The 11,173-nt window shown below is 34.3% G+C and overlaps 2 protein-coding genes across 2 annotated transcripts; one reads left to right on the top strand and one right to left on the bottom strand.

The window, feature by feature from the left end:
* The first annotated feature begins 2,627 nt into the window (after positions 1-2,627).
* On the top strand, positions 2,628-3,776 carry LOC108478250 (mediator of RNA polymerase II transcription subunit 28). The gene is made up of 3 exons (XM_017780690.2): positions 2,628-3,049; positions 3,251-3,363; positions 3,458-3,776. The coding sequence occupies exons 1-3, from the start codon at positions 2,881-2,883 to the stop codon at positions 3,590-3,592; spliced, it is 417 nt and encodes a 138-aa protein (XP_017636179.1). The 5' UTR covers positions 2,628-2,880; the 3' UTR covers positions 3,593-3,776.
* A 333-nt stretch (positions 3,777-4,109) lies between these two features.
* On the bottom strand, positions 4,110-6,829 carry LOC108477138 (U1 small nuclear ribonucleoprotein A). Its single transcript, XM_017779595.2, has 5 exons — positions 6,530-6,829; positions 6,259-6,431; positions 5,815-5,908; positions 5,149-5,240; positions 4,110-4,659 (listed from the first exon to the last, which is right to left on the bottom strand). The coding sequence occupies exons 1-5, from the start codon at positions 6,612-6,614 to the stop codon at positions 4,372-4,374; spliced, it is 732 nt and encodes a 243-aa protein (XP_017635084.1). The 5' UTR covers positions 6,615-6,829; the 3' UTR covers positions 4,110-4,371.
* Between the last annotated feature and the right edge of the window lie 4,344 nt (positions 6,830-11,173).

Raw genomic sequence — 11,173 nt, 5'->3', positions numbered from 1 at the left:
GATTTCAATTGAGTTTGAGAGTCCGAAAGATGTTGTTAGAATTATTTCAGCTTTTACTGCTTAGAGATTGATTCGAAAAGGTAGCGAAGCATTTCTAGCATATATCCTTGATACCCAAGATTTAGAATCAAAACTAGATTAGTTACTAGTTGTTAGTGAGTTCGTTGATGTATTTCCTAAAGAGTTGTCGGGCTTACCTCCTAATCGTGAAGTTGAGTTTGTGATTGATTTGATTCCTGGAATTGCACCGATATCGATATCACCGTATCGTATGGCACCAGCTGAACTAAAAGAATTGAAAGCATAGTTGCAAGAGTTATTAGATTGAGGGTTTATTCGACCAAGCATGTCTCACTAGGGTGCCCCTGTATTGTTTGTAAAAAAGAAAGATGACTCTTTGAGATTGTGTATAGACTACAGACAGTTGAAAAGAGTCACGATAAAAAGTAAATACCCTTTTCCACGTATCACCGATTTGTTTGATCAATTAAATTGGGAAATAAATTCAGATTTTGTAAACAGTGATTATAAATCTTAGCCCTAGACTCGTTTCGCCAACTATCCACAAACACGACTCCAACCCAACATGCACTTTTTGACTTGAAGTCAAGTTAACTTTAACTCAAGTTAACTTTAAGGGAAGAGTTGTCAAATCCCGATACTCAAGAAAAATGTGATTACCGATTGGGAGGATTTTTAGTACGGATATGTATCTCACGATTCTTGATCGGAAAGAATATCGGCCTAAAGCTAAGTTGGTATTTAGTGAAGCATGAAATTATTCATGCCTTGGCTGGTTATGGAGTGGATTTGAATGAAAATGGTAGAAATTTAGAAGGGAAAGGACTTGGAAAACAATTAAACAGATTTTTGCAAAAACAAGGAAAATGAAATGGAATTGTAAACACATGAAATTGGAAAGAAAGGAATAATTCTTTTTTAATTCCAAAATGAAATCAAATGTCAAGTGTATCTTCCAAGCTACCTTAAAGCTCTATATCACTTACTAAATTTGGCATAACCACCTAACACATAATTAAAATTTAATAAAATATAAAATTAGATTTTTTTCTAAATTTAGTTTTTACAAAGTCAAAAGAAATCTTATGAGTCCTTGGCTATTTTCACATTTTTTATTCAGCCCCACTTTATTGATTGTGTTGTGAATTGGTCCTTTTCTGCTCATTTTTAACTCACAGCATCCCAATTGCATCTTTGACAAGATTAAAACATAAAATCACTAATTCAAGAGGAATCAATTCAAGAATTAACCAATTAAACACAAAAAATCATGCAAATTTAACATGTTACCATTTACTAATATTTATGAGACTTTACCAAAATTTCTATGATTACCAATAGTTTTAAATTTTCTAAACCCCATTTCCCATACCAAGTCTTGACAATTATCAAAATTTCTATTGTCTTACCAATATATCTAACAATTTACCAAAAATTTTAAAGATTTACCAAAATGTCTGATGAGTTACCAAAATTTCTATCATTTTACTAATATTTATAAGATTTTACCAATATTTTCAAAATTTCTAAACCCTATGCCAAGTCTTAACAATTACCAAAATTTCTATGACTTTACCAAAATATTCAATGATTTACCAAAATTTCTAATGATTTACCAATATATCTAATGACTTGCTAACATTTCTAAGGATTTATCAAAATATCTATCAATTTTCGAGTAAATCTATCGGTTTACCAAAATATCTAATGATTTAACAATATATATCTAACGGTTTACCAATATTTTAAAGGATTTATAAAATATCTAACAATTTACCAAAATTTCTAAAGATTTATCAAGATATCTAACAATTTACCAAAATTTCTAATGTTTACGAAATATCAAATGATTTATCAAAATTTCTAATGTTTTACTAAAATTTCTATCAATTTACCATTATTTATGAGACTTTACCAAAATTTCCAAGTTTTTACAAATATTTCCAAATTTTCTAAACCTTATACCAAGTCTTAAAACTACTAAAATTTCTATGACTTTACCAAAATATCTAAGGACTTATTAATATATTTAATGATTTATTAATGTATCTAACGGTTTATCAAAATTTTTAAGAATTTAGCAAAATATCTAACGATTTTCCAATATTTCCAAAGATTTACCAATGTATCTAATTATTTACTAAAATATCTAACGATTTATCAAAATTTCTATCGATTTATCAATATTTATGAGACTTTTCCAAAATTTATAAGATATTACCAATATTTCCAAAATTTCTAACCCTATACCAATTCTTAACAATTAATAAAATTCTTAACTTCACCAAAATTTCTAATGATTTTAGCAAAATTTATTTGAATTTATCAATATTTCTTAGGATTACCAAAATATCTAGAAATTTTATCAATATTTCTATGGACTTACCAACATTTATATGAATTAATCAAAATATCTAACATTTTACCAAAATTCTTAAAACTAAACCCTTAACCATTTTGTTTAACCCACAACCAAAATATCTAGAGACTTTTTTATTTAGGAGCCCATAGTAGAACTACTCACTACATTCTGCAGCTTTCCTGCTAATAATGGCGCGGGCAGCCCTTTTTCTTCTGTAATCAATTTTCACTTAAAAAATATTTGAAAAAAACTGCTGGTCGTACGTGGTCGTTTAAGGTTGAGCATAAATCATGTGGATCAACCTTTACGGAAACGGGGCCGAAAAAGAAAGCCCATTGAGAAATGCAGATTCCAGTCGGGAGAAAAACTGAAAGAAATTGAAGTTTTGTAACCCTTTATTTGGTCGTACAGAAGAAAGGGGGGGATGGAGGGGGAACGTTAAACCCTAGAAATTGTTAAGAGTGAAATTAAACGTGTGTTTGTTTGGGTGAAGAATAATGAGTGAAAGGCAAGAGCTTCAACCCGATCCACAGATTCAATCGCCCCAGGGTTCATCAAGAGATGACATGATTTCCTGGGTGGTGGCGTTAGAGACGGCTTTGCTCCCCTGCTTGCCAGCCAGAGAGCTTCAAGCAATCGACCGTTCTCCGCACCCTTCTCATCAGAGTCAGTTGCCTTCTCTTTTCATTCCCCCATTTACTTTCGATATTTGTTCCTAGTCAAACAGATACTGCATCAATTAATGAAATATATAAATAGATGCCCTAAATTGAAGTTTTCAGTGTTATAGAGTATCCCATTTCCGATGCTTGGTTCCTCCTTTTTCTTTTTTCTTTTAAAGGGTGTTTACATTTGTAATTGCTGTAGTTGATGTGGAGAGACATGCTAGAGATTTCATGGAAGCTGCCAAGAAGCTTCAGTTATATTTCCTTGGCTTGCAACGCGAGGATCAGCCAACCAAGGCTGAAATGCTCAGAAAAGTAAACCCATTAAACTTCTACTACTATAGATGATTGATGTACGTGATTTATTGATGAATCCTCCGCAAAGAACCCTAATTTGACGTTGTAACAGGAGATTGCAACAATGGAAGAAGAGTTGAAAACGAAGACGGAGATGATGAAGAATCAGGAGAGACTGATCCAGGGATGGAGGAAGGATTTGAGTGACCAACTGGACCAACACACTACTGAACTGGAGAGAGTATAGTTATTGGCGATACTTGTGTGCTAATAATCTCTGGGGTTATATTTTGTTTGAGATTGATCTTAGTGTCTAGCTTTACCACCAATCATCATGTTGCTTTGTACTGGCAGTGAAGCATTATATCTGCTGCTTGTGTAACTGCAGAAAGCACAATTAATACAATCCTTCCATATACTAATTTTGCCCATGTGAGTTATACTTGATATAATCATATTTGGATCTAGGAATAGGATTGCAGTTTGCCTTACTCAAAAATAAGCAATTTGATTCCTGTTTGATTCCTGTTTGTTAGATTTGAGTAATTTTAAATGTAACGATCAATTTGTTTTTTAATTTAATATATAAAAATTAATTTTTTTATTTTTTAAGTACAGAGGGCAAAATACAATTTGAAAAGCATATGATAGAGCGTGGAACTCTTTGTTTCAGTGCTGCAACTAAAGAAATGAAGTTGATTTTATCTGCTTTGGCAGGAAAAGGAGCACCAAACAGCACAAATCTGTATGTATACAAAGATAAATAATCCAAAGTCAAATCAAAAGCTTAAAATATGAACTCAAAACGAGGTAAGCATAAAAAAGACAAGTAGAAAAGGGAAATTGTTGCAGAACATTAACTGATCAACAATCTACAATTACAATTCTCAAGTTCTAGTTAAAGATACTATATCACAAAAACAGCTATTAGATTTGAATGGCAATTGGCATCTAATTGGCCACCCATACACTCGGCCCTTCTCAAGTTGGAAGCAACATAAAAGGACCCTTTGGGTCTTTTTTTATCTACTTCTTTGCGTAAGTAATCAACATCTGGTTTTGCTGTATCTTGAAACCTTGCAGTGCCTGCATAGCGACGGTTGATTGCATCTCATTTTCATACTCGACAAAGGCTATACCTGGTTTTGTTTCCACTGTTCTGACATCCTTTAAACCGGGGTATTGATTGAAAAGCATTTGCAGCATCATTGTGGTTGCATCATGAGGAAGATTCTGAACAAACAGGATGTTATTTGGTGGTGCAGGAGCTTCTGGAACAATTGGTCTAGCACCCAGGTAGGGTAATTGTGATAGCTGTAGCATTTCAGAGAAAAGATAGGAGCAAATAATGAGAAACATATGCAGGCCTAACCTTAAGCAAAAGGACCAGTTTCATTCAATTACAATTCAAAAGTATCCAAGCTTTGACCATCATGCTGTGGACCACCACGAATCTCGTAGGGTCTAATGTTAAAGAATGGTCAAGTTCAATTAGCATCAGACTTTCATGAGAGCAAATAAATATGCAATAAGTCATCAACACAGCAAAGCACAGACAAATTCCATGTTGTATCAACAAAAGATGCTCTCGTCAACTCTTTTGACTAGCATAAGGTTTGCAGCAACTAGATTTAAGCAGCTCAAAAGTTAAAAATGTGGCCACAGGCTGAAATATATAACCTTCTAAATAATCCATATTAATATCATAATTGCAAGATTAAGCAAAGTTCATTTCAACCAGAGTCCATAGAGAGGAAAAAGAGAGTTAATCCATGATAAGATACTATATTTTGTATCACTTACAGGAGGTGTTGCACCATAAGCACCCGCATAAGCTGGATTCAAACCTGCTGACGCTTGATTAGGATCAAGTTGCTCTTTCCGTTTTTTCCCTCCTACATTGAGAGACAACATATACAAATCTCAAGGGACGAACAGGAAAGAGCAAAACAGATAAGACAGTATGCTACGTATGTCAAACTAAGCAACATGACAGTGACTAAGAGAGAAATAACTCATGTTTAGTACAAAACATCTAACATAAGCATCCCAACTTTTATTCTCCATCAACACCTTGATGTACACTACCTCGAAAATGAGTTTATAGGAGACAATGAGAACCCAACAAATTACATTAGTGGTGGGGTGAAAGAAAAGAAAAGTGAGAAGCGGTAGACAGTGAGGTTTACTTCGACATTAAGGCGTCTAAATGTGCAATCTAAAACGATTCAACAGTAAACATATTTGCTAGGAATATCTCAATAGACTGTTGTGCAAAGCTCCAAGCAGGATCCTAAAAGACTCAAAACTTCAAGATCCAAGTAAAATAATAGATGAAATAACCAATTACCAACAACAGTGGCAATACTGATTGAAAGTACAAATATAAACAAACCACATACAACAACAATAATGTTTGCTAAACTGTTAGCTTTTACAACAGAAGATAAGGGATAAAGAGGAATGTACCCTTTTCTTCATGCCTCTTCCGCTTCTCTCGGGGTACAAAAGTGCCATCTGCTTTTGCTATTATATCTGATTTAGTCTTTGCATATTGTATTCTCTGCAAATATTTAAACATTGTTTTCATTAGTTATTAGTAGCATATAACACCTTATGGCAGTACAGAACATGGTTTATAATCAAAATATCAAAGATAATCCAAATATATCTTCATAATACACTTCAAATGCAAATTGAGAAATTAAAAGCTAACTTCAGACAATTGTTGCATTCTCCATTAATGACAGTACCCAATGAAATTAAAATCTAACCATTCATGTAAAAAATAAGAGGCTACTAAACTAATATCAGTTGAAAAACAAGAGAAACAAAGATATAAACATAAACCCAGTTTTAAAAAAGTCCTGAAATTATAGAAATTTATTGAATAATACGCAAAAATACATATACCATTTCCTTGTCGTAGAAGGGAAAGCCTTGCATTCGCCTAAGAGCATTGGTAGCGGAGCTAACATCCTCGAAAATAACCCAAGCTTGACCTTTGTGTTTCAAAGTCTTGAATGCTAACACATCTAGTATCTTCCCGAATTGTGAAAACACAGCATGCAATGACTTCTTCAACTCTGGAAAAATCATTCGAGAAAAAAATTAGGGAAAAAAGATAAGCAATGCAAGCCTTTTCTTGGGGGGGGGGGGGAATATAGAGAGTTGAAATAAGTACGGTCGATTTTGATCTTCTCGTTGAGATTGTTGATGTATAGTGTCATATTTGGAGGAATTTCGTCTGCCTGACTAATCTCAGCCATTGTTTTCCCCTGGCTCTGGCTCTAAAGCTAAAGCAAAAGGAAGTGAATCAGTGATGGAGATGAGTGAAATGGGGTTTAGGATTCAAGGTTTTATGGGTAAATGCCCTAATTGGATTTGCAGATCAGTCGATGGGGAAAGCCGAAAAGGTCGAGACTTCGGCGCAGATATTGATTCGGGATGGGTCACGTTTGGGCCGAGGTTGTCCATGAGTTCTTTTTCAGGCCCCTTCCGTCAAATCCAAATCTGAATCTTTAAATTTCCGGTACAATTGGATATCATATTGATTAAATAAAAAAAATGTTAATTGGCTAAATAGGACCTTTTTTAAGATTTAGAGAAATAGACTACTTTTGTAAAGAGAGTGTGAAAGTACACATAGCTGGACACCTTTTCAGACACTCTCTCGTTGACCACCGAATATTTTTAAAGTTTTGTTAGGGATTGTTTTTAAGGTTAGTGTTTTTGGGTTTAAGTATTTAAGGGTTTTATTATTTAGGATTTTGAATGTGACATCGTGAAAGTTTATAGATAGATTTGATGGGCCAATGATGCGATAACATGTCTCAAAACACATACATTTCATATGTCGTGTCGGGATAAGATCATTACCTTAGAAACCCATCTTGTAAAAGTCGGGTTCTGGGGTGACAGTACTTTATACGGTCACGGGTCGAAGTCTAAGTAGAGGTCCCATTTGACGATTGTTATGTGGTCACAGGTTGGAGTATAACTGGAGGCTAGTTGACGGTCGTTATACAGTCACGAGTTCAAACTTTTTAGATACCTGAAGATGATGCCTTATATATACTATACGTAAGATTGAGACCATAATCATAGGGAAAAACGATGTAATTAACAAAAAAAATTTCCACATTCAGGCAGCCAGTATCTTTAACCTTTATTCTTATTCGATGGTTGACACTAGTGTGGATGCTAGAGGACCTTCAGGAGGAGAGTGAATATTTCGGCGTAATAGAGGTCAAACTCAGATCGACGCGACGACGACTGTAGTTATTAATAAGTTGTTTAAAAACAACAATAATTGTCATTCCGAAAGGAGCATTACCTTTACTCTATCATCACAGTCGTTGCCCTCCTAAGAGTTCTCTTGCATACAAGACGGTGTTGGCCTACGGATAAAAGGAAGGTTAAAGATACCGATTGCATGAAAATGGAGAAAAAAATTATGCAGATTATAGGGAGAAGCCCCTCAGGTTTTTCCCATGATTATGCCCTCAAACTTATTTATGGTATTTATAACGCAACATCTCCGGGTATCCAAAAAGTTTGAACTTGTGTTCGCATAACGTCCATTAACTGGCTCCCCAGTTATACTTCAATTCATGACTGCATAACGACCACCGATCAGGACCTCTACATAGACTTTGACTCATGATCGTATAAAGCACTGTCACCTCAGAACCCGACTTCCATAGGATAGGTTTCTAAGGTAATAGTCTTATCTCAACACGACATATGAAATGTGTGTGTCTTGGAGTGATATTGCGTTGCTAACAACTAAAGAATACCTCAAACATGGACAAAATTTTTGACAAAATCGAGAGAGAGAAATATTGTAAAGTGAAGGGATAATGGGTTTAAGGATGATGGAGTATAGAGGGAGAGCCCCCCTTTTATAGACGTGGGGGAGGGTTGAGATTGAAAAGAAAAAAAATAATCAGTGTTTAAAAACTCGTATTAGAAGAGGCGTTTTCATCAAATATCAAACAGAAGTGCCTCAAATATTACCTGGGATTCCCTGGCTCAAGGCATCTTGGCAGGCTTTAGAAAGGTGGTGGATAGAAAATACATTCAGTTGAGCAAGCTTTCCTACTGACATGTTAGGGAAAACTAGGTGCGCTTTCCAATAAATACAAATAAAGCGTGTCCAGCTAGGTACATTTTCTCCAACATGTCAGTAGGAAAGCTCACTTAGTTGAACGCACTTTCTATCTACCACATTTCCAAAGCCTAACAAGATGCCCTGACATCAGGAGTCCCTAGTAAGTTTTCAAGCATAGAAGACCCTTTAATTATTATTATTCGATGAAAATGCGTCTGCTAAAATGTATTTTCAAGCACATCTGAAGCTTTCATTATTATTATTTAATGAAAATGCGTATTCTGAAATGCGTTTTCAAGTACGCCTCCCTCCCTCCTCGTTCCTTTTTGCTATTAAACTACCAAAGTATTCAATAATGAGACATAAGCAAATTCGTTCTTTTTTTAAGAGTTGCATTGCGAGTGTCATCTCCATTTCTTTAGATAATCATCTGAATAGTTTTTTGTTCTAAATATTTAATTTGTTTTAAATTGAAATGAGTTGACGAATGAAATTCATAATTTATTATGACGGCTAAATTTATAATACGGACGTTATGGTCGTATTTGTAGGAGCCCAGCCGTAGACTTAACTTTCAATCGTAGCATTTATTTGCTTGAGCTACGAACAAGAATTAGGAGGAAAGTTGGAGGTTCAAACCGAGAAAGAATTTCAAGTTTGAAATATAGATATCTAACCTCACTGGACCCTTTTAAGTATGAGCTACTTGAAATGTAGACAACACTCTTGTGAATGAGCGATATTCTCCTCCCTAGTCACTTTGAAACATCCTTATGTGACAACCAAACTGTACTTCAACAAATTTCTGAAAATGGATGAAAAACCTCAAGGCTTCTGATGAAAAACCTCAAGGCTTCTGACTTATTCTTGAGAAAATAGAACCAAGTATACCTACTGTACATATCAACAAAGGAAATGTAATACAGAAATTCATCTTATTTTGTTTGGGCCGACCCCCATAAATATAAGACTACTAATTCAAAAAGAAATAAATAAACTGTTCGAGAATGAAAAAATTTACCTTATGAGCTTTGCCTAATTGACATGCTGAACAAACTTGTGACAACTTAGTTTTATTGAAAACAACATTGCAGTTTTGCAACACTTGAGTGAGTACTCTAGTACAAGGATGGCTAAGTCTTTTATGCCACAACTCAACAACATTGTCTACTTTAACATTATACACATGCTTTGAAACAAAAAAGTCACAAGAGACACATGAACCTCCAAAAGAAGTGTGTGTTGTAAACGAAGTGTCAAACCTGTGCAGCCCTTTATGCATGTGGCCCACTAGTAAAGTGACCCTTTTCTGTATGTCCTTTACAAAACAATGGAAAGGGTAGAACTTAAAAATAAACCCTATTGTCATTCGCAAATTTCCCAACTGACATTAAGTTCTTACAAACATTTGGCACATCAAGAACATTTTTTAGTTGTAAGACCTTAGAACCAGCAATTAGAGCAAAAGAACCTATATGAGCAATAGGAACAGAATCACCATTTCCCATAGACACTTTACTTGTACCTGTATATGGCGATGCAGTTATGGGAGTTGACGTGTCCGCAGCTATATGATTTGTTACTCTTAAGTCTGGATACCAACCTTGATCATTGCTTTCGTTGGAGTGACCTCGTAGATTATTGATTTGAGAATGAGGCTGATGTGTGACTGGTACAATAGAACCACAACAATGTCACAGATTGAAACAATGTGACATTTGACTAGAACAGTTTTGAATATCGAGATAATGATAGTTGACTAACATTGAAAACCCCTGGTTAACATTAGACACCTCAGAGAAATTTTCATCAAATCTATAGTAGCATGTTTGCATAACATGGCCAACCTTGCCACACAACTGATGTTGAGGTCGAGAATGAGAGAATCAACCTCTATGCTCCTTACCATGATAGGAGCCTCTATTTCCTCTAGAGCTTTTTTTAAAATCCTAACTGTAAGTCTTGGAATAGCCATTCAATGATGCTTGCTTTGAACACCACCATCACCTTTCTGTTGACTCCCTAAATTGGCTTGCATGGGAACATCAGAAACCAACTTTGATGGTCATAAAACTAACTAAAAATACGACAAAGTATTTATACTAAAAACATTAAAATAAATATTTCTCAACAAATTAAAAATATTTATACTTAAATAACACTAAAATAGATGTAACTAGCAAACAAATGTCTTTAAAATAATAGCAAAACTAACAATAGAATAATAATTATACCATATCCAAACGACAAAATAGTATCAATATAATAGCGAAATGACGGCAAAGTAATAACAAAACAATAGAAACAATAGCAAAACAGTGAAAACATAGCAAAACACAACAACATTTTTTTTTTGCAAATTCGGCCCGGGCCTTGACAAAAAAAACTTACCTTAGACCCGACCCGTTTAGAAAACAGGTCTCATTTTTTACCTAAACTCATTTTTTCGAGTTTATATTTTTTTTCAAACTCTCCCACTTTTCATGTTGAGTCACCATGATTAGATCTATATGTATAAAAAAATTAAATTATTTAAACCACTTATAAAGTTATATTTATGATAATAAAATTTATATATTTATTAACTTATTGTATTTTTTGACACGAAGTTTGACACAGAAATTGAATTCGTTTTCATACAACAAACCTTCTGCTCATTAAAGAGAAATTTGTGCTTTTGTTGGACTTGAATTTGCTCCCAAAGTTTAGTAAAAA

The sequence above is a fragment of the Gossypium arboreum genome, chromosome 12, assembly GCF_025698485.1.
Source record: "Gossypium arboreum isolate Shixiya-1 chromosome 12, ASM2569848v2, whole genome shotgun sequence".
NCBI lineage: Eukaryota > Viridiplantae > Streptophyta > Magnoliopsida > Malvales > Malvaceae > Gossypium > Gossypium arboreum.
Note: the sequence above shows the minus strand (reverse complement) of the source record. Positions and strands in the feature narration are given on the sequence as shown.

Excerpts from the sequence above, each read along its gene's own strand:
- LOC108477138 (XM_017779595.2), bottom strand. The coding sequence starts at position 6,614 with ATGGCTGAGATTAGTCAGGCAGACGAAATTCCTCCAAATATGACACTA. Across the intron at positions 6,432-6,529 it reads CGAGAAGATCAAAATCGACC|AGTTGAAGAAGTCATTGCAT; the intron begins GTACTTATTTCA and ends TGATTTTTCCAG. Across the intron at positions 4,660-5,148 it reads CTTATGGTGCAACACCTCCT|CTATCACAATTACCCTACCT; the intron begins GTAAGTGATACA and ends GAAATGCTACAG.
- LOC108478250 (XM_017780690.2), top strand. The coding sequence starts at position 2,881 with ATGAGTGAAAGGCAAGAGCTTCAACCCGATCCACAGATTCAATCGCCC. Across the intron at positions 3,050-3,250 it reads TCCGCACCCTTCTCATCAGA|TTGATGTGGAGAGACATGCT; the intron begins GTCAGTTGCCTT and ends TAATTGCTGTAG. Across the intron at positions 3,364-3,457 it reads AGGCTGAAATGCTCAGAAAA|GAGATTGCAACAATGGAAGA; the intron begins GTAAACCCATTA and ends ACGTTGTAACAG.